This window comes from Thermobia domestica, chromosome 3, assembly GCF_964235325.1.
Source record: "Thermobia domestica chromosome 3, izTheDome1.hap1.1, whole genome shotgun sequence".
Taxonomy (NCBI): Eukaryota; Metazoa; Arthropoda; class Insecta; order Zygentoma; family Lepismatidae; genus Thermobia; species Thermobia domestica.
In genome coordinates, this window is record NC_137456.1 from 62,583,628 (window position 1) to 62,607,965 (window position 24,338).

The window sequence follows — 24,338 nt, forward strand, 5'->3', positions numbered from 1 at the left end:
AATTACACTGTTGGGTTAGGTTGCGTTGTTAATAGTAAGAAATCAATTCCTCTATAAATAATAATTTTAAAAAATGTAGAAACATTTTAAAATGTCCAGGCCTACCATTTCTTTAATTTATTAAAAAAACGGAAGAAATATGGTAGTTTTATGAAGAAAGAAAAAAACGTGTAACAAAACTTCCGAGAAAACATAAGATCAGGTAACTCATATCAGAATGCGTATAACACATATTGACTTCTGTTGTTTGTGTTTAAAGTTGTGTAAAGCTGAAAAGAAAATGTCATTTAAAATATAGAAGGGTATTTATAGTTGTTCACAATTTGAAAATATATATTTTTGTCAGATGTCCTCCTTTTTACTCATAAAATTTGGTATTTTGCTTAAATTGTATTCTTCCATTTAAAAGAAAACGAGAAAATTGGGAGTTTAACCTTAAAATAGAGCAATTAACATTTCAGCTTATTTTTTATTTTTTAAACAAAAAAATAATACATGCCATAGACAAATATGTTTACTTTGAAAGATACAATACAAAATCATACACTACAAACTGTTAGGAATATTTAATCGTTCAGAAGTTACTTCATTGTTTTATAACTGAAAATCAACCTACGAACTATATCATTTTCATTATACATAATTCATGCTTTCGTCTTCTCGTGCAAGGTAGTGCTTTTAGTCCCTGAAATATACTTAACGCCAAAAAGTTTTCTCTTACACCTGTGACAATAACTTAAATTATTTGACCTAAAGCCACAGCGTAAACAGACAGCTGCTCCCTCTGGTTCGTTCTCCTTACTTTCCTATAAAGACATATTATAATTAAAATTGTAATTTTTATTATTAATATTATAACAACAAAGAAATGCAGCGCGAACAAATTACACACATGTCCAACTTAAAGATGTAGCAAATATATAAAGATTTATTGGTGTTAAGTTGTCTTCATCTCTGAAACCAATATACTGTATCCAAAGAAAATAAGTTACCTCTGACTTAATATGAATCTAATTTCTGAATGGGATAAGCAAATATGGAACAATAAAACTTTATTTGGTCATTCTTTACAGCTGAATAAAACTGAATTAAAGTTAGTCCCTCTATTTGGAAATTGTTGAGAAAAAGATAATATTTAGCAACAGAATCCGCTTTAGAATGTGAGTATATATACTAATACAGTACGTTCCATGAATAACACTAAGGCCCGCCTCCTGAAGAAACCAAGGCGGATAGAAGCATCAAACCTTTTGTGACCTTCAAGGGACATAAAAGACAATATTATGCTCGTAAGGAAAACCTTTTATCAGGTGTGTTCATGGGGGTTACGGGAGGTAACTACAAAATTCTAAATAGCAACCCTCATCGTGTGGTACCTCGTTTGAAAGGTAATCACGTGTAGAGATCAGTTTTGGAAACTACATGTCGCTAGCGTGTCCCTAACCAACATAGTGGTCATCCGTAAAGTACGGTCGAAGTACGTTCCACACATAACTCTAAGGCCCGTCTTCTGAAGAAACCAAGGCAGATAGAAAATGAAACCTTTTGTAACCTTCAAGGGACACAAAGGACAACATTATGCTGATAAGGAGAACCCCCATAAGGAGGCCTAAGGGGGTAACGAGGAGTAACAACAAAATTTTAAATAGCAATCCCCACCATGTGGTTCCTCGTCTGAAAGGTAATCAGGTGTAGAGACTAGTTTTGAAAACTACATATTGCTAGCCTGCCCATATCCAACATGGCTATCATCCGGTGTAGTTACCTCACGTAATTCCCTTAGGCCTCCCTCTTGGGGGATTCTCCTTATCAGAATAATGTAGTCTCTTATGTCCCTTCAAGGTTACAAAAGGTTTCATGCTTCTATCTGCCTTGGTTTCTTCAGGAGACGGGCTTTAGTGTTATGTGTGGAACGTACTTCGACCGTACTTTACGGATGACCGCCATGTTGGATAGGGACATGCTAGCGACATGTAGTTTCCAAAACTGGTTTCTACACGTAATTACGTTTCAAACGAGGTACCACACGATGAGGGTTGCTATTTAAAATTTTGTAGTTACCCCCGTAACCCTCTTGAGCTCACCTCATGGGGGTCTCCTTATCAGCATAGTCTTGTCTTTTATGTTCCTTGAAGGTTACGCAGAATACAGCAAAGATTCATCCAAGTTATGATATATGCACATTCAATAAACTATCGCCTTAGGAGATGTGGAAGAAAAAGTGAAAATGGGGCCCCCAAGTGTGTTTCTGTGGCAATACATAGCTAGATCGATTATGTCGGCTGAGTTCGTTAATGGACTTAATCCGTTAACATCTTAACAGGTAACGGCGACTTATGTCCATTGATACTTTGGCCCTCGCATGTCCTGTTCGCAAATTGGTGATAATACTCCACACGATAACTCTTGAGCGAGAGCTAATTTCTGAATTTTGTTTCTTGCAATAGATAGCTAGATCGATTATCTCGGTCGAGGTAGTTAATGGAATCAATCTGTTATTGTGACGGGTAACGGCGATTTATGTGTCTCCGTTAATTTATGGCTAATTTCGTTAAGTAAATCCGTTAACATTTTCATGAGTAACGGTGGCTTTACCAGTAACTCTCCATATCCTATTTTCTACTATTGAAATGAAAGTAGAAGTTACATATAGCGCCGTTAGATGGCAGCAAACATCATCTTGCATTTGACATCTACCGATAGTAATTGAAACTTCAAATGCGTGGTCTTTTTTACTGTTTTAGCCGATTTATTTCATCCTGGTCTGCAATTCATTATTAATTGGTCTTCACTGGTTTAGATAACGCACAGACACTTTTATTATTTTTATTATCAGAATCATGTGCTGGGCGATGTGGATATCCTGCTGAGAAATGTGGTCGAACAAGAGAAAACAAGAACTTGAATACTGGAAAAGTATAAAATAAAGAAGTCACAAATCAATACGAAAATTCGAAGAAAAGCAAAGAATAGGTCGAAGTATTAATTAGGTATGGCTACAACCGGTTCCTGGTAGAACCGGTTTTCGGCTCTGAACGGATCTGGTTCCGGAACCGGTTTTTCCTGCACAGGTCTGGAACAGGTTCCGAAGATCCTGTTCCGAACCCGGTTTTCCGTATCCAGGTCTAGAACCGATTCCAGAAACCGGATTCCTAAGAACTGGTTCCTCCGGAACCGGAACTTTGTGGCGATTCCTACGCTAAACCCGAACTGCTGGCAGGCTGTGAACAGTGTGCTAGATGAAATGGTGGAAGCGACAGGCAGGCGATCAGGCGGTGGCCGCCTGTCTCATTTGGCTAAACTGAGTAACTGGGAAACTCATTGGCTAAACAGGCAAACTCATTTGGCTAAACACCCACTGGTGAATCAAAATTTTTTTTCTGGGGGGCACAAGCGGGTCGGCGGGGAGGGCACAAGCGCGTGGTCCTTTTTGCAGTGTTTTGAAGGTGAACTTTGTGCCTCCTTTACGGGTCTTTGGAGGCTTTGGAATCCAGGCCTGGAACCGGTTCTCGAACCGGGTTTTCGGATCCAGGTCTGGAACCGGTTCGTAAGATCCAGTTCTGGAACAGGTTTTCGCATCCAGGTCGAACCGGTTCCTAAGATCCGGTTCTGGAACTGGGTTTTCGGATCCAAGTCTGGAACCGGTTGCGGAACCAGTTCTGAAAACCGGATCTCCAAGAACCGGTTTCTCGTGGAACCGGAACTTTGTGGCCATCCCTAGTATTAATAAGCGATGGAAGCATATTATTCTTTGTATGTGTCAGGCTATATAAAAAAAGTACTACCAGTATTGTACCATGAATTCTGGCCTATGCCTAAGCCGTAACAAAATCTGGGAAGAGAAGATCTGAAAAGAAAATACTACTGAGATAGGCAAAAGCATGTACAGAAAATTAAATAATTAACGAATTACAGTAAGTAACAAACATAGCAAGAGAAGAGTTCTACAAAAGAAAATGTGGAGTCATCGAAGAATTGAGAAATGTAGGGAAATGTGACGGAATTTACAGGAAATGAAATCTATTGAAATTCGAAAGATAACAGGGAATTACGATAACAGTGCAAAATGAGATAATATTAAACGGGTAGAATGACTTTTAGAAAGATGGAAAGAATTGACGGTTTGTATCAGGGCTTTTACGTATATATATATATATATGAGTAACCACGGTAAGAGTGACAATACTATTTACGGAGAAGTGACAACGTCGGTAAATAAGCGAATGTTGAAAACTGGTTCGGTATGATACATGTTTAGAACGGAACAAGAGGGGAGCTATGTGCGTGCAGTGTGGAGAGCAGCAGAGTGGAAACTTTGTTGCAGAAGGAAAGAAGTAAAAGGTTCCTAGGTAAATGTCACAGTATGTAATGTAGTTTCAGTTGAAGGTACAGGACTGGAAATATTTCGTGGAAAAGCTGTATCGGTTCGTATTTCTTGTCAGCGGTACGGAAAAAAAAAGTGTTCAGACGGGAGATGGCGGGCAATGATTGGAAGATACTTGAGGCGGGGCAAAAGTGTACGGGACAAGCGTGAACGTTCACCCTTGCCCCTTGCAGTAAAGTTGAGTAAGGAAAATATAGGAGCCGACATGTATCATCGAGTAAAAGACATCCGCAGAGGTAGGACAGAAGTTGGTGGCCATAGACTACTAACAAAATGTTTGCATTATCGTTTAGAATTTCGCAGCCTGAGTTGTTGAGCACATGCCATGTCTCACGGAAACACAAAAGCAGCTAAAAACTGCAAATAAGCAATTCGCATCAAAGTCATCCACATAACTACAAAGCACCACTCATCAGTCAAATATACCTGTACCGGACGACGTGGATGCTCCCTGCCAATTCTGTGAGGAATTGTTTTCGAATACTCCACACGCGGTGAAATGTGGATTTCCTGATGCAACGATGGTCTCACGAACAATGTTCCAATTTTGATCAAAGGAAGTCTATGTACGTATGTGACCACTGTGTATTTATGTATCACTAAGTAACATTTTTTACTTCGTGATGGGTGTTGACGAACTGATTTCTTCTATTTTCATATTTTGTAATTATAACATGTATGATATACAGTACAGTAACATTTGTTGGCAGTTCCGTTTGACATTAATCTGTTTGGTATTTTATAACTTCCTTAGTTCCATGTAACCGTATATATATATATATATATATATATATATATATATATATATATATATATATATATGTGTGTGTGTGTGTGTGTGTGGGTATATATATCTGATTTAGTATGCTTCTTGGTGTTTATGTCTACGCTTCCATGTTTTCATTCGACTGTACACTGTTACCCCAACCGTTGTTTACTCTTACCCCACCACATGGGGCAAGAGTACAAAATTTTTCCTTCGTCAAAACTATGTTATTCTTCTGCATCCTCTGCTTGCTTTGTCGCAATTAAACTGTATATGTTATTAAAGATAACAGACTTTCACATCAAAGATATATTATGTTTTCCTCTATCACCATTGCACCGCAATTCTTTGATTTACAAAAAGTGTTCACTCTTGCCCTGGTCACCCATATACAGTTTTGTTATTTGCCTTCTGTATTCGATAACATATTAGCCTTTTTATCAACACATTTTTGTATCTTATTACAGTGAAATCTCCCTTAACGGGCATCTCTACAAACATATATGAACATATACATATATATATATATATTTGATAAAAAAAATATGTATATAGATAGAGAACCCTCCCTTTTACGGACAAGGACAGTCTTCTTTCCCCTGCTCCTACTATTTTAGCAACTTCTTCATAATGGACATACATTATTCTGAATTCATGCATATTTAGCACAGAAAATAAAGCACAATTAAAGAGTTTTGCCATTTACTACTGTGACAGAGAAGCTCTCCATTGATACAACAATTGTAAGTAGATTTTGAACAGAAGGTACTGTCTGCAGTGTGTATACGGCAGACTATTTTGTCTAAGAGATTCACAAAGCGTCACTCGTTAATTTTATATTAATTTTCAATATTTAACAAGTTTTATATATATATATATATATACACAGGGAAGTGGTGTACTTTAGAATAATTATATCACACATACAGTACATGTTTTGTAGTACACATCCCACAGCGACACATTCGTTTCTTTACAGAAGGAAATATCTCCCTTATCCTCCGAGTAATTCGATATACAGTATCTACATTTATAAAATGTATTTACTGCATATGTATACAATTACCCCATGACCGTGAGTAATCTAAATCTGTGTAACCTCTCTGCAACGGATACATCTCATTTACGGACAAATTATCATGTTTCATTAGGGTCCGTTATTCAGATTTCAATGCAACGTATTTTATCCATAGTATATTTATATCATTCATTTGTTTATTTATAAACAAGCAAATACCCCTACGTGTTACAGTGGGGAAAATTTCCCTCTCTCCTTTTGTACCTTTCATATAGATTTTGTAAATTTGGTCTCATACAAAATTTAAACGCCTTGTATGGGCATTAGCGAACAATTCCCAACTTTTTTTCTTCCATTCTAGGTCAAGTATCAAAACCCGATGGAACTTCTGTTTTAATTATTTTAAATATGAAGTTGAAATAGCAAATTTCAAATCTCCAATTACCATGAATTTTGAGATGAAGAAAACTAATTCAATCAGTCATTTCGAAAAGGCCACATATTCACCAAAGTAAATTATTAAGAAGAAAGAAAAAAACTTTGGATTTCAAACTCGACGTGTACAATGGCATCGATGATATTGAGGCATTGGTGTAAGATATGTAACATAATGTTACTAGAGAATTCGTCTTTTCACAGGGGATGCGTACGTCTCAACTTTGCACTAAAATGAAAATGTGGTGGGGATGGATATATGGCCTTTTCGAAATGACTGATTCAATTATAATATTTGCATCCCAATTTTCGTACCTTCCCATTTGCAACTCCCATTTCCCTCTCTTCCACCTCAAATTTCCAAAGACCCCTTCTTAGTGCTATCGTATGTCCTAAATTCTATATATTTTCCAAATTTCAAGTTTCTAGCTTAAGCAGTTTGGCCTAGGCGTTGTTCAGTCAGTCAGGACTTTATTATATACTATAGAGACTAGTATTAAGCGCTGAGTCGCTACATCATTTTATCTTCTACATTAATTCAGCTAATTAATATACAATTTGAAGTAATTTTTCCGAATACGTTAATTCTGTAATAACAAGCAAGTCCATTGAATTATCAATGACATTTTATTAACAAAGAACAGAGAGAATAAGCAGATAGGCATCCTCTAAAGAAAAGAATAACTAATTCACTTTGAAGAGTAACAAATTATTTGTCACTGGACTCTGTACATCACACTTACCTCAGACACTGTTCTTTCTTTCACAGCTTTATTTTCATCATCAGAGGCCAACTGATTCGTGGATTGCTTGTTATAGTTTTTGTTGCTATTCACAGTACTTAAATCACAATTATCTTCAAAATTATGGCCATCACTAGTTTCAGATATGTACGAAGTTTCCCGTGCAGTCATATTAACCTGCAGTATAATATTAAGAAACAAAATTACTGGTTTACTTCGAAAAACAGCACAAACTTGAATATATATAAAAAATAAAATATATAATAGTTTTAAAATATATATATTTTAGGACATATAAAATAATCGAAAACGACTGATTTTGGTGTTGAATCTATAGTCTTTGGGGTCCCTAAGTTGACTGGTAACAGCTCCAATACCATTTAAGTCCACGTTCGGCTCTAGTGAGGTTAAGACCATCTAGCACACCTAGGAGAGGAGTAGGAAGAGTGACATGTTAAATGTTCGTAAACTGCCGATATTAGTGTCCGATCCGTAGTTTTCGGGGTCGCTGAGACGAACAGTAACACTCTCGATGCCATTTAATTCCAAATTCATTCCCCATTAGTACTCGTGAGGAGGGAATGGTGACATGTAAAAATAATCGAAAATGACCGATATTAGTGTCGAATCCATAGTTCTCGGTCCGCTGAGATTAATAGTCACACTTCCGACAGCATTACAGTCCAAGTTCAGCCTCATCGACATAAGGAGTAAGAAGGAATGAAAAATAAAATATATCAAGTAATCTAGATTAGTGTCGAATCCATAGTTTTTGGGTCCGCTAAGCTATTGGGTGACAATCGCGATGACATTTAATCCTAAGTTTAGGCATGAACGAGCATGTCTGCTAGATTGGGAACTTACAGGGGCAACGCCTTCGGCGTTGCTCGCACATCTATAAATATTTGGATGTATATATATGAATGTATATTCCAGCGTAACTCAGGAAGTCTGAGCAATTTCAACCAAACTTTATAGACATATGACTTGCAATTTGGCAAAATACTATGGGAGTAAGACACTCCAAGGAGTGAGAGTTGGAAAGAATGGCATGTAAAAATAATCCAAAGCTATCCTTATATTAGTGTGCAATCCATAATTTTCAGGGTCGATGACATGAATAGTGACAATCCCAATGCTGTTTAAGTCCAGGTTAAGGCCTATCAGCAGAAAAGGGTTGGGGGAAGTGAACAATAAAATATTAAAAATTACAATTTTTGTCGAATTAATAGTTTTCGAGGTCGGAAAAAGACAGACTCGTCTGAAATGACTTTTGGAAGATAGATAGTAACCACTTCAAGCTGGATTTATAAAACCATATCAATTTGTTTAAAGGCGTATTCTGTAGGTGCAGAGTGTTTCAATATTTATGCCGAAAGTGTAGTATCTACTTCATTTCTATCAGTTATTTTCATTTAAATAGATATCCTAAGAGGTTAGGAGATTCGAATACTTCCCACAAACCTAATCTCAACATGTGAAGAAGGAGATTTAAGCTAGTAATAAAATTAAATAAGCGAGTGAGTATTATTTTGGAATGTGAAACTACAGTAGACTTCCAAACCATATGGAAATTCAATAATAAAACTTGAACTAGGACACCTATATAACTACTGGTTGCAATAGATTAATAAAATCAAAGGTAGAACCTGTTTCTCAGACACTGAATCAAGATCAAAAAACCATTACTCGCCATGCCTTACTGTTTTTGTTCTATGGCGATAAAGACTGAAACCGGAAAACGTTAATTTAAACCACTTCCGCACTGAATAAAAGCTTAAGGGAGGAGACCGAACTTACTCTTGGGAAGCTGAATCAATTGAAAAAAAAATGCATCTCGATATCTGTTATCGCTTTTGCTCTACGAAAATCAGTATTGAAACTTTAAGTAGTTATACATTTCAACCACTTCCGGTTTTGGTAGACCGTTATAGAACCTATTCTTGAGACGCTGTACGATTGAAAAAAAAAAGAACATCTCGATATTTCTTACCGTTTTTACTCTGATACCTGTCGACAAACGGACGGACGGACCGACAAAGCCGCTCTACAAAACTTACGATACTTATGCATGGCGAGTAAATATTAATTAGTAACAGTGAAATTAGTAACAGTGGTGGATTATTTGTAATGTACAAGTCATTTACAGTTGTTATATTTACAAACGCTGCAAAGTCCCACGCAACATATATACGTATTACTTCAATGTTATTCGTAAATTCATAATTCACACGCTCGAAAGATGTGCATAGGAATTCCAGTTCTTCTTCTTGGAGTTTATTCTGTACTGAGACATATTAAACTAACCAAACACATATAATCTCCCCTCTATTTGAATTCTAACGGCATCCTTCTAACAGTGTACTATGATTTTGACTCATTGAAGTATTATACTTGATAATTCTTCATTTGCCTCTTGATCTTCCTCAGAATTTCTCTCGAATATTTCCCTTGTGCTGCATCAGCACTCTATCCAATTGTGCATTTCATAATGAACGTTCCGTTTTACCCAATTTTCACCTGACATTTTGTTCTCGGGTTATTTTTCCATTTTTCTGAATATATAGGAGGTGCACAAATGACTGTTTTCCGAGTTAAAGGGTGACGAAAACATGAAAAAAATGAACTTTAAAGGTCCATAGCTCTAAATATGGGATCTACCGTAGTCGGGTCAAGACTTCACTTAGGAACTAATATGTGTGCTATCCAAAAATACATGTTTCAGAATCCTAAGGTACGCACGCAACAATTTTTATAGAGGGAGTTTGGTTAAGCGCATATAATTTGAAGTACTCACCAACTATCTCTTTAAAAGTTGTTGCAGTTTGACTTGTAGAATAATGCTCTGTGGTCTGTGGGCGCCATTTTTAGAACACCCGATATATATATATATATATATATATATATATATATATATATATATATATATATATATATTAGGGTGTCCCTTATTTAGGGTAATTTCGTGTTGCGATACGCACACCCGCTAAATGTATTCTATGTGATCGTGGACACGCATTAGTGAAATAGCAGCTCTCTACGAGAACGTTAACCCGTGCCGACTTGGCGACGACAAAGTCATGACATGACGATTCCACACTATAATATAATTTAGAATATCCAACCGTGATAACGGAGAAACCAAAAGAGACAGGGAAACGAAACTTTACACGAAGCAACTAGAGAAAGGACGACATCTGCCCGTATATTGACGAACATCTTCGGATGAACAGTATTGCCAACCCAAGAGAAAGTTGTTTCTGTAAATCGAATGACCTAAACTTGATTCCATCATTTTTGGAAGCAACAATGAAAATAAAGTGAATAGAGATGGTAAACGCAGATCAATGTTGCAAACTTTTCGAGAAATAATGTGAAACATGTGTTAAATGCAAACGCCCTGGTGCACACAGGGAGTGAAGCACTAACGTTTTGTAGACCTTTAAATATTGACAAGTACTGTTTATGCTGACTTCAGGTCTAGAAGGGTCCGTTGAACAGTGTTACCATTAACAGAAGAGAAAAGTTGAGTTTGGAAAAGGTACAATAACTCGGAAAAAGTCACTGGCGCAGTATGTTTAAAACATATAATGCAAGGCGGGAGAGCATGAGGAGCAGTACCGTGGTTATGTGAGATCGATAAGTCACTTTTGACATCATCATCGCTATCAGCGATCTCGAAAACTCACGAGTACATAAAACCATGCTAATTGCGCTGTTTTCATATTTTGACCAAGTTGTTAGGATTCCAACCCACTGTGCAGCGTTGCCATCTTTTACAAACCTAACTTCTCAGCTTTAACAAGATACCGAATATATCGGTCAGTACGTGGCTTATTGATCTCACACAACCACAGAACTGCTCCTCATGCCTTCCAGATGCAGTCCCATATGGAAAAAATCGAAATTTAATCTTTGATCCTATATCTCTTCCATCTTTAGTACAAGTGACATGCTTCTATTGCGAAACAAAACTTTTGTTCTTCGTCTAAAGTTACACCAAATTGCACGGTTTTACCTTCTACTACTTTTGCACAGTGAACAAATGAAATTGACACACGAATTAATCAACCCTCTGTGTATATATATATATATATATATATAAAATCAACAGCTTTAATGGTAACAGCTCTGATGGTATGTGAAATGGAAAAATGAAATTTTTGAGTTTTACGTCCCACGCTTATGCCGGCTAGGTTAAAGGAGACGGTGATTATGAGAAATGAATGAAATGGTGGAATGAAGAAAGTGGGAGGAAACGGGAGAACCCCGAGGAAACCCACGCACACGGTGTTTGTCCACCACAAAATTCATTTGGTGGAGCAGGGTTTGAACCCGGGACCCCATACACCAGAGGTGAACGCTCTATCACTGAGCCACCGCGGCCCCCTACGTGAAATGGAGTCATAGAGATCGTCAATGGTAGCGCATGCAGTGTATCTCTCAGTTCATGTAGTTATGAACAGCTCTTCAAGCGGCATACACGAATAATGCTTAACTACACATCATGAATTATGTTATGTAGGTAGCAGAGACTTTAATTAAATATGTGCTAAGTTTATTAATGCTTGAAAGAGCTAAGCGTGGCTTTGCCCAGGTTGATGTTATGTTCAAATCCTGATTGTTATGAATGAAGTACGTCTGAAATATACGCAACTAGGATTTTTTTTTTATTTATTTTTTTTTTTAATTTTTTTTTTTTTTTAATATTGACATCTCTAGTTATAACTCAATTGACTTACCTCGGATGACTTATTTTGCTGTGTATTGTTCTCATAGCTTTCCAATTGTACGTCAGAAAACAGTTTACTTTTACATGTCTGACATCGATTGAGATCTGCTGACATATAATTACAAGTACTGCAAACTGCTAACAACCCAGGAATGAATTTTGGCTTCTGGAAAAGGAAATTAAACAAGTTTTTAAACGTAAGTTACATGTAACTAAGTCAAAACGATGTTACTGGATGGCATATTCTGGTGAGTAATACATAATACTAATATATATTGATCAATTGATCGACTGTTAGGCATAATAGGTTTTCGATTTTGTTTTTAAGTTGTAATTTAAATATGTGGCCTAATCTGGATCTAAATATTCAGTCTCTCCCATCAGCAAGCACAAAAGCGATGTGAGTACCGATACTAATGTTGTCTAATTTCGCATTATATGAAGTGACACTCTCTGACCTCCCCTCACACTAACAGTAACAAGCAAAATTGCCAGTTGTTATAAGGCTGAACATTATTACTTGACTGTCTAAGAATTGAGAAATGAGTGAATTTCATTATTCTTTTGGATGGAACATCTGAAATTTTTCGCGATTTTTCTTAATCATATGTAAATGAAACGGGAATACACAGATTACGAAACATAGCTGCTTGGTTATCTCATCCCTTTGCAAGGAGCAAACCTTTTTAATAGAATCTTCACCCAAAAAGTTCCTACAACAAATTAAAACTAATATTTACTACTACATAGCTATTCCTTTTGTTGATACGCTAGAGTATTCATTTTACACGCCTTTATCTACAAATTTCCTTTTATATTCCTTTTGTTGTTTATACACTTCTTGCAAAAGTAATTACCATACTCTAAAAAGATAAAATAAGAGCAGTAGCAAAAATTAAACAGTAATAACCAACTATTCTAAAACTTTAGAATTTATTTATGCAATATATATATAAACATTTTGTTATGACATACCTCACTAGAATGTTTACCGCGTAATTTAATAACACCGCTTTGAATATCGGATAAAAGTTTACTTTTATCCAAAAATTTTCTTTTACAGCTATAACACCGATTCAATTTTTTGGAGACAGATCCACAACCATTACAAACTGCCACAATTCCTGGGAAATATTTCAGTTTCTGAAAAAAAAAAAAAAAAAATGAATTATGAAAAAAGGATAATAATAATAATAATAATAATAATAATAATAATAATAATAATAATAATAATAATATGCTAACTCACATGTAATAATCCTTCAATGCTTATTTTTTAGCCTATATTTCAACTGAACTAGGGCCAATTTTCTTTAGTACAGGGGGTTTAAATTATTTCCTTGTGCAGAACTTTGCATAGTTTAGGCAATTAACAGCGTTTTTTTTTGGGGGGGGGGGTCAATTGATGCTATCTGCTTGTGCTAATCTCCTTTATGTCCATCAACCGATGAGACCTGTGCCTCGACCATCATCACAGTCCCATTGATTGCTGGACATAGTGAAGATAGCATCAAATCACAAATAATAATAATAATAATAATAAAACAGATCCAGTGCTATCATGTATTAATAGGTTAAGAGCTCTTAACTGATAAGATAAATAACTGGTTGTGTATACCTCACATGAGGACACTGTAATATATACATACATACAGGCCCGTATTTACGTATTGTGCGCCCCTGTGCTCTAAATAATTTACCGCCCACCGCACAAACTTCTGTCTCAAACAAGAAAACAAGAAGTGATTTTGCAAACATACCGGCTAAAGAATAACATGGAGGCATTTCAAAAATAATCGAAAACGACCAATATTAAAGTTGAATTTATAGTTCATGGGGTCTCTGAAATGAATAGTGACAGTTTTAATCCAACTCAACTTCAACGTCACTCCCCAGGAAGGGAGCGAGATTTTAAAAGTAATCGAAAACTACAGATATTAGTGTTGAGTTCATAGTTTTCTAGGTCGCTGAGTTTAATGGTATCAGTTTTCATGATGTTCAAGTCCATTCTCACCCCTTGGCTGGAGGAAGAGGATGACTTTTTAAAAATAATAAGGTAAGCTAGCTAATTAGTAACTACTGTAATTAGAACGAAATAAACACATTAACATTTTCTCGCGCTTGCACGGGAAATCTGCGGGTTGCTAATTTTAAATATTATTTTATGTGACTCTTTAAAAAATCCAAAATTCTGCCACCCTGTGCTCGAGCACAGAATAGCACTTATCTAAATACGGGCCTGCATACATACATACATGTTTCCAATATACCACTGTTAGTTGTCAACTATGTAAAGATCTGAACAGCTGCCCTCTGCCCTGAAGAAGATCGGCCCCAGTTCAGTTGATATATAGGCTAAAAATATATATTGAAAAAACATTACAGGTGAATCAGTATATTATTTATTATTATAGCAAATGTGTTCCATACACTCAATAAACAAGTCAGGAGAAAAGCATATTGAAGAATACAAATTAGCAAAGTTAATTTCAATGTTTAGAAACTTGGAGTACAACTTCCTGTGGCTATCTTGCACAGTTGCTGGGCATAAGGCTTAGGACGGTGAGATCAGTTTATTGGATTGCTAAATTCACAAGCACCATTGCTTAATGCAAATGGCATATTTATAAAGGCAACAAATTTGAATTTGCACACATTTTATTAATTATTTACGAGAAAATAACAAAAGTTTGAAATTAATCATTTTTGGTAGCACTTAGTACAGAAAGATTATTTAGGTCAGTTATGGCCAAACGGCTGACTGTGACTTTCTCCTTTCATGTGACAACTTTCATCATGTGACTAAAGTTACAGATTCAATTTTCAGGGAAGATGTTTTATTACTGGCTTTTTGCAGGAATTTTTATTTGTTAAGTGCTCTGTAATTTCATAATAAAATACTCGTATTTGTTTTTATATTATTCATTTTTCTAGTTAATCAGAAGAAAATATATTACTTATGTATCACCGATGTGTTGTTTCCTCGGTCTTGTTTTTCCATCAACATGGAAATATTTGATACCAAGACATGTAAAAATAAATTAATTATATATATATAAAAAAAAAAAAAGCCCAAAATGACCGATATTAGTATCAAATCCATAGTTTTCGCGGTCAGTCGCTGAGATCAATGGTGATACTCCCACAGGCGTTGACTTCCAAATACAGCCACCATGCGAAGCGTGGGTATATTTAGCTAGTGTATATATATATATAATACTATCACGTAACAGTTTCAACACAGTAAGTGTATCTTCATCAGACTCATTAGACCTCATTAGACTTACATACCCTTGCTCAGTGTGTTTTACTTAGTTTGACAAAATGGAAACAAGGCCTGGTAGAATAAATAAGTAAATAAATAACACATTAGTGTTTCTCTTTGAGGGTGCAATACGTACATAGACTGAAAAGAATACATCTAAGGTAATTGCAATGTAAATCACAGTGACTACCAATGCGTCTGTAGATTAATCAAAATATTACTGGTAAACTTAGAATATATATACATATATCACTAACCTTAATTGTAACTGACTCCGGGGAGCTAATATATCCAGTATCAACACCAGATGAAGTCTCTTCACTGGATTTTCTCTTGCCACTCACGTCACTTGAATCACAGCTATTATGAGGCTTAGAATTACTTTCTGGTTCTGATGACGATGCGTTGGATATCGATTTATTATCCTGCAAGAGAACTCAACCATTTATTTCTATAGTTAGCATTTCTTCAAGTTTTATTGACTGATTAGACTTTAATGTCCCTTTCAGCACCTATGCTCACCGGTCAGTGGGATCCTAACTACTGTTCGGACTTTTATTCAAGGCAAAAACCTGCATTTAAGATCAAATATGGAACCAAGCACAGAAACAGCACATAAAGGAAACTTCACATTTCATATTTAGTATTCGTGCAAACTATTCATTTCTTTCCTTTCGTTAAACCAGAAATAAGATTACAAGTCTTACACATACAACACATTTGAAAGTTAATATTTAATTGGTTAGTGAAAACGGGATATAAATAGGCTTGTACTTAATCCGTTAAAAGTAAACGATTAAATTAATCGGTTACGGATTTTGATAACTTTTAATTGATAACCGTTAAAAATAATTCGCAGCGATTAAAAAGTGCAGTTTTTTTCCTGAAAATCATACGAAATGGATATTTTGCAATAACTTTTTTATGACTTAGATTCAAAATTTCCTGGGCGATTTCAGTACACAAGAGAATTAAAGTAGGTCCTGTTTTTCCAAGCGACCCCAACTTGCCTTGAAGTCTGAGTCATGGATTCATAGATATTGTGATTAAGATGTATAGACTGATGTGCACGTATAACCTAAAAATCTATATATATTATCTAAAAATTGTGTTCCTCATAGAACTAATACAGGGTGTATCAAAAAGAACTTTACAACTTTGAAAATTCATATTGATTTATTCATTTATCTTACAGGCATGGTTTTGGTCATTTTGTAGCAAAACACATCAAGGTTTGACTCACGCAATACACTAGTTCAGACAAGCCACCGCAAGCGCTAGCGGAAGTTGCAGCAAAGATGGCTGCCTTTACTAGTCCCGAGCGTGCTAGCTGTGTGTTTTGCTTTTTGTAAAATCCTTCTTGATATACCCTGTATATACACAAAATAATTATGACATTTTAAATTTATTTTTCTTAATTATTAGTAGGGGTCGGGTTTCTATGACGTAAAACCTAAAAAATATGTATGTATTTCAAAATAGCAAAATATGACCTAAAATACAACCTAAAAGACAAGGGCGTGGAGGTGTGGAAGTAGGGGAAATGCACTCTAACTACATATACTCGAAATAGTACAGGTATAATAATATACTAATCGAAATGTGAAACTACTTATATCGGAGAGTCTCCTCCTCTCCCTCAAGCAAATACTGAAATGTCGCTGATGCTAAAAATCATGCGACTCTACACTACTACGGCACTTGACTTCAGGCATCTTGAAGCTCAGTGATACCAGGTTCTGTGTCAAAAATTCTTTCAATGACTGCCAAATATCCCTCATACTCGTATACGTATGTTCAGGAGAAGAAAAAAAGAAACGGCTCAGTTTCTGTCTCCCTCTTTTTCATTCCCTTCAAAGATGGCTAGTTTCGTTTCTTTGTCGTATATTGGCAGAAAATATTTTCATCCTCATACGGATGAGATTTTAAATACACGAGGGATGATAGTAGTACTGAGAAAATACTGATAATCCACACTGAGCACAGTCAGGGATATAATCCCAGTTGATTTTTCCCCGGAGTACCTCCTGAAACCATCATTAGTATTTACGATAAGATCCGTGATTTCTCTTTTCAAACTCATTGCACTACACTAGGTAAACCACTTTGACACCCTCACAATGATTTCTTCAAATCCTACTACATGAGATCAAATATTTCTAAGGAAAAAGTACCGAATAACCTCGTTGTAAATAATGAAAATGTTTTTGAGCAATAAGTGAAATACGCCTAAAAATGATCAAAAACATGCTTTGGGCCCAAATATAATCTAAAACTAAAATATTGTGCTCAATGTACATTTATAGAATCAACAATTACCGTATTTTCGTGTTCAAAAGAGTCAGAAATGTGTTTATATTTAATTAGAGATGTAAAAATGCCATCAGAATAAAAATACGACACGTCATAGAAATCAGGACCTTAATTATTAGCTTTATATGAAAACAGTGACTTTCATAATAATCAAGTTTTCCATGCCCTTAATTTTATCCATTAAATTTTACATTAATTTTCACAGTTCAACTTAAGACAATTTTTATTGTATAATAGCGAAAACTGCCGTTTTTAATTTTAATCTATTTTGATATTAATTTTAACTTTAATCGTTACTTTTTCTTTATTTTAATCTTTAATTTTAATCCATTAATTTTTCATTATTCTACTATAGATATAACGGCACACGATAAGGGAGAAATTAAACTAAAAGATGAAAAACAAAGTTAAGTGATTATTATATATTTAAAAAATCAAAAGATCTGTGTGTACAGTATATACACAGGGTGTTACAAAAATTTATCACGATATTTTGGGAATAGATTCATCACATCAAAATAAGAAAAAAAGTTCATATAAACCTGTGGTCGGAAATGCATAATTTCGTAGTTATAGGGTGCTGAAGGTCCATAGTTCCACCACTATAGGGCCGATCGTAGTCGGGTCAAGACATCATTGAGGAACTAATACGTGAACTATCCAAATATCAATCTTTCAGTATCGCCGGTACTTACACAATCATTTTTAGAGAGGCTGTTTAGGAGTACTTGATCACTCTCCACCTACCTCTCTAAAACTTGGTGTGAAAGTACTGGAACATTCTTAAACATAGATATTTGGATAATTCACATATCAGTTACTCATTGATGTCTCGACCCGACTACGATAGGTCCCATAGTAGTGGAGGAGCTATGAACTTCTAAAGTTCACTTGTTTCACGGTTTCGCCACCCTATAACTCAAACTATCTACTTTTGAGCAAAGGTCCATATGAACTTTTTTACTTATTTTGAGGTGAAGTATCTGTTCCCAAAATATTGTGACACATCTTTGTAACACCCTGTATAGAGAAAGCAGAAACAAAATTGTAGAGTGCTTTCCTCAATGGTCTAGTAGCTCTCACGTGTGTCTTTGGTATATGGGGTCCCAGATTCGATTTCAGCTTAAATTGTAGATACAAGTTTCTTACAGCTTTGGTGCTGAAGGGGACTCTAAACTCCAATGTAACCAATACCAGAAATGCAGAGTGATACAACCTGAAGTGCGTTAAAAAAGACATCGCTTATATATAACTCTAAAGAAATATTCAATTCTATGCTCCGTTTTTAAAGAAAACTTGCTTCAACATCTCAATGTACATAAATTAATTACCCTAAAATTCAATCAAAATAAATGATCAAATGTCTATTTTTCAAACCGGTCTTTCTACCAAGAATACAAGTGAAACTTACTTTCATGGACACAAGAAAATCGGTTGCTATTGTTTCTCAGTGATTCTATCTATTATTAAGATTCAATTACCTATAAGAATTTGTCATTTCTTCTTGATCAATTCTATTTCTGAATTTACTAGTTCAGTCTTGACTCTTTTAACTTCCTGACTTTGCTATTAATATTACATGACAATTAGGTTTCTATCTTGATTGACATCTTCCGAAACTGCACTCATCTTACAAACCATACACTTGCCCAAAATACTGCGGAAACAATTGCGAACATTAGCAATTTAGTAATTTATGTTTATCATGTGTGATCTTTATGATTCCGCGTATGAATGGAACTTACCTTTGACTGCGACACTCTTCTTATAACAAGAGGAACATTCAACGTTAGTGGAGGAATGGAAAATGTATTTGACGTTTGACTACTTGATGCGTCGATGATACAGGACGACACTGATCTATTTTCTTGTCCTGGAACTACCCTGTAATTTAGGTACTATCCTTTGTAACTAAGATCAACAACAATAACAAAATTAAATCTATTTTACTGTATGTTACTCAATAATTATTAAATGTTTCCAAACATGTGTAACCATGGTGCAAGTTTTCAAAAACGAATTCCGTGTACTAGTCTTGACTCATCTATATACTCTATGCACTAAGTAGCATGACAATGGAAGATAATTTAAACTTTTCAGCTTATTAAACAAGTTTAATTTCACTTCAAAATAATACTTTTTCTTCTAATTTTCACTTCCGGAAGGTAGATTTCAAATTAATTCAAGAGTAAGAATTCTAGATTTACAATTTTAAAATAAAAACCTTGTTACATTACATAGTCAATAAAAGACACGAGCCACTGCAGAAAACCCTTTCGTTCATATTTCTTAAATAAATTAAATCAAGCTGTAGTTCTTGTTAAAATATTTATTTACAAGATAGGGACAAAATTATAATAGGAGTTTTCGGAAAAATAATGTTAGAGTTCGCAACTGACGCATACTGAATTCACAAAAGAAGTATACCTGTTGCGTTCGATTCTTGATCAATTCCAACGACAGTTTCATTTGGTACCTGCTAAATTTTTCAACTTGATGGATCTCTGTGTCTGTAGTTTCTCCGATTCTTATTTACATCTCGTCCTGCTCCTTTATATTGTAAGTAATTGGCTCCTATCCTATTTTAAAATATTCTTTATTCTAAGTAGCACTGTTATTACTACGAATACTATATTAGAAACTGGCAACTAAATTTAAAAATACAATATACAAGTTACTACGTACAGGTTTACTTTATTGTAACTAAAGTAACTCCTAGTTTTACATATTGGTTATCAAAGCTGCCAGTGAATGCTCCAATGTTAATTTGCTAGTAAATCGCTATTGATATCGAAGACTGCTGTAAGGTTAGTTACAATGGAAGGGAGCAGGTCAAGTTGTAAAAATTACATGTATAAAAATTCATTATTTCAAAAAGCAGGCAGGTACTAATGAATCTGTCATTAAAATTAATCAAGGATTGAACACAACAGGTAAGCTAATTTATTTTGGAAACTTTTGTGCGGAGAGATCTATCAGGAGAAAACTCCATCTTCAGAAAAAAACTGATTAGAGAACTGGCAGGATCTTAAAAGCCTTAGTGGGTGGTAATCGGAACTGTCCGAACAATCATATCCTCTTACTAGTGGCATTGTAACTTAACTTATGTTCAACGACGTTGCCATAGCTTCGGTCCCCATTCTTTCTATATAGAGAAGGGGGAAATAAACAAACACTGACCAATTTGCCTGCATATATATAGATCATTCCTTCTCAATGGGGAAAAAAAAAATATTCTGTTGAAAGCAGGTTGAAAGTGTCAAATAACAGCAACATCAAGCACTCGGAGTTTCCAGACTACTTTTTTCTTCGCCAAAACATTTGAGACATTCCATTCCATATTCATATGACTGAGAAGATAAGCTTTTGCTCACCCCCTATTTTTACCGAGAGCTGCCGTCCAGTTCGAATTTTGTTCCTCTCCAAAGGAAGAAGGAAGATTTTTCCACTCAAAGTGTCAAATAACAAAACAACACAAACCATTCGGAGTTTCCACGCTACTTTTTTTTCTTTTTCGCCAAAACCTTTCTCAAGTGACAGAGAGAGGTACCTCTGGTCGCACCGCACTCACCCCTCTGGTCGAAAATTGTCAGCTAGCTTGAATTTCTTGGCAACACCGGATTTCGGAGAAAATGTTTGTTTTACTACCATGTAGTGGGAGGAGAAGGTTAATAGGTCAATTTTCCATACCTCCCCCAAGGTTTTTAAGAAGTTTCTAAAAGAATATGCCATATTCTAGGGTTAACGATAAAATGTTTATCACTATCAAAATGTTACCGGACAGGAATGTCCTAAGATGTAAGAAGATATACAAATCATTCGAAGCAAGTTCCGGACTATGCAGTGGGTGATAATTACGGCTCGGAAGTTGAAGACCTAAAAATTGCCTGAAGGGGATCTATAAAAAGACCTCAAGATATCTTAAAAAAAAAAAGACCTAAAAACTGGAAAAAAGGACTTAAAAATAAGACCCAATTTAATTAGAATAACATATTTAATGGATATAATGCTCAAGAAATAAAAGCTTGTGGTAGGTTAACGGTCTGTCTTTCTTCGATAAACTGAAGTCCAAACTGAAATAAGAAAACTTCCTCACCCTCTCTCCCCTGCTGGAGGACATTTGACGCCTCCTTATCTGATTTGTGATTGTTGCATATCTGGTCTTATCAGTTCAATCGTTGAAAAATGTCTTATCTTTTGAATTTTCTTCACTAAAGAAAAGATGCTTAAGAGGTGGTGGTGATTCGAGTTAATGACCAGTAAATTTATTGTCGAAAGATGAAGGGCAAAAAAAACACTTTAAGACCTATGAAAAGCTTAACAAAAGACCAATAAACAAAAAACGCCGAAAAAGGTAAAAAAGGACAAACAAAATCTACCATTTTCTGGCCAACAATGACCCAAAATGAACATATATTATGTTAAGCCTCGTCTTCGGGCACTCGGGTAAAAACGAGGATTTTTCCTCAACTTCCGGGCCCTAGTGATAGCCGATTTGCAGTTGTTCCACTTGGACGTGTTAGACCACCTACCGTGTAAACTGGATCTTGCTCCGAGAGATTTTAATGTCTTCTTAAACCTCAAGAAAGTCCTGTTTGGTAAAAATGCTTAAAGTGATGAACAATTGCAAACGGTTGTCATACATGGCTCTACTCACAGGCGGCTAACTGTTACATCAGAATACAAAAGATGATACCATAAAATAAGAAGTGTCTGAATTCCGATGAATATGTTGAGAGGAAGTGTTACCTGTGCTATATTTGTGTCAAGTAAAGTTTCAAGGTCACTCCGTCTCATTTGTGTTTACCGCTCTCAGGGTTTGAAAAAACCCGTTTTTTTTTTTTTGAAAAAGCCCAACCCACCTGGGCCCATGTGGGTTTTTTCGGGTATTTTCGGGTTTAATCGGGTTTTTTCGGGTTTAATTGGGTTTTTTCAAAATATTTCAATGTGTTTGGGGTAAAAGTGTTAAAATGTGATTTATATTTCAAGATTATCATTGTCACAACTTGCAACAACTTTCTATTCACTGCTGTTTTGAAAAAATGGCCGCCATTTTGAAATTTTACGTTAGATCGCCGCCAAAATATATACAGCTAATTTAGTGTGTCTCGTGCTTATATTCTAAAAGTTTCAACTTAACAGACCGAAAATTGCACTTTGTAGCGTGGATACCCGCTATTTTTTTTTTTTTTTTTTTAAAAAAAAGCAACCATTTTGAAATTGAACGTTGGTATGCCGCCAAAATCTATACTGGAAATTTAATGTGTCTCGTGCTTGTACCCTGCAAATTTAAACTTAAAACATCGAAGGTGACCCTGTAGTATGTGGTACAGGCAGAGGAACAAATGTAGATCGAATCATCCCAGAAGCCTCAGTGATGTTTGCCAAATATGAACACCAAATATATTAATTTAACAGCGTAAAATAAATGGTTTTATTTGAAGGTCACTTTCGATATTTTGTGCGTTCAATTAGGTGAAATTCCCGAGCATTTGTTGCAAGACGTTTCTTTCCAGAAAATTAATTTAAAACAATTAACAAAGATATAATTCATATTTTATAAAGTAAATGTTTCAAAATGTCTTAAATAAAATTAAATATCTTTCAGCGTAAAATAAATAGTTTTATTGTTGAAGTATTCAGTTCCGATGCTTTGTGCGTTCAATTGCGGGAATTTCCCAAGCATTTCTTTCGCGATTTTTTTTCCCCCTCGAAAATGCAGCTTTCTTTACTGTATATCGAAACCTCCACTAGTACGGAGGTTTGAATTCAGCACTTGAAGTAGTAAGTGTTACGTAGTTTTCGGAACTCTGACCATTAAGTTTCTTAAATTTGACAAGAATTTTTACGCTGTTGGGGTTCATTCTAAAGAATGCTTATTTGAAGAGTACCAACAAATAACTGAACTGTTATTGTTGGAAAACTAAATTTTACTGAAGAATACTTGTGCTACCATCAAAGGTAAGAAATAATACTAATAGTTTTACTAATGCACTACATATTTACTGGTAGTACCGGCATATATGGCTTTAAACTCGTCAAACGTAGGGGAGACCGGGGCACGTTGTCACAGTAGCAATTCTGAAAAAAGCGAAAACATCAGCGCGCCGGTGCTGCTTTCTTGTTTACTTACTAGATGTCACTACTAATTGTACTCGTTTGGAGATGCGCGGGAACAACGGTGCTACGTCAGTTGAACTTTGTTTTCAGTGCCGGAATGTAAATTTTCCGAGTCCTGAAATTGCTCTTTTGTGTGTTCGTGAAAGCGGTAGAAGCATATATTTTTGTGTGTGTTAATGTAGGCTACAAATAGAGCTTCATAATGTGCTACTTTGAATGCGTCTAATCTTGTCATTTGGTACAGATATTTTGTAAAAAGAGTAATGGCGACGCGTGGGGCAAGTTGTCACAAATAAAACGGGGCATGTTGTCACTGTGACAATGTGCCCCACTGTGTATTATGTATAATACAAACTATAGGGTTATCTCGGTTTCGCAGGCGGTGAGAATATACAAAAGAAAGACAGAGAGGAAAGCACCACCAATGGAATATCTACCGGTTGCAACAAGGGCAATGAAAGGAAATAACAACCCCATATCAATACGTAGGCCTAAAGCTGCTAAAGAATTTCGTGTCCACAACAGAACATTGGCAAGATTCTGTGCACGTGTTACAGATGGC

General features: G+C 35.5%; 1 protein-coding gene across 3 annotated transcripts in view; it reads right to left on the reverse strand.

Annotated features, from left to right (window-relative positions):
• Window positions 1-449: 449 nt before the first annotated feature.
• The window catches only part of LOC145680443 (uncharacterized), a 42,717-nt gene continuing 18,828 nt past the window's right edge, over window positions 450-24,338 (reverse strand). For 2 of the 3 annotated variants that reach the window (XM_081750982.1, XM_081750981.1), the window contains 6 exons: window positions 19,402-19,540; window positions 15,601-15,768; window positions 13,054-13,221; window positions 12,089-12,244; window positions 7,347-7,523; window positions 450-806 (listed from right to left, as the gene is read on the reverse strand). In XM_081750982.1, the coding sequence (XP_081607108.1) occupies window positions 645-806; window positions 7,347-7,523; window positions 12,089-12,244; window positions 13,054-13,221; window positions 15,601-15,768; window positions 19,402-19,540 (970 nt within the window). In that variant the 3' untranslated portion in view covers window positions 450-644. The remainder of the gene's footprint in view (window positions 807-7,346; window positions 7,524-12,088; window positions 12,245-13,053; window positions 13,222-15,600; window positions 15,769-19,401; window positions 19,541-24,338) is intronic. The other variant, XM_081750983.1, reaches the window with a different exon arrangement.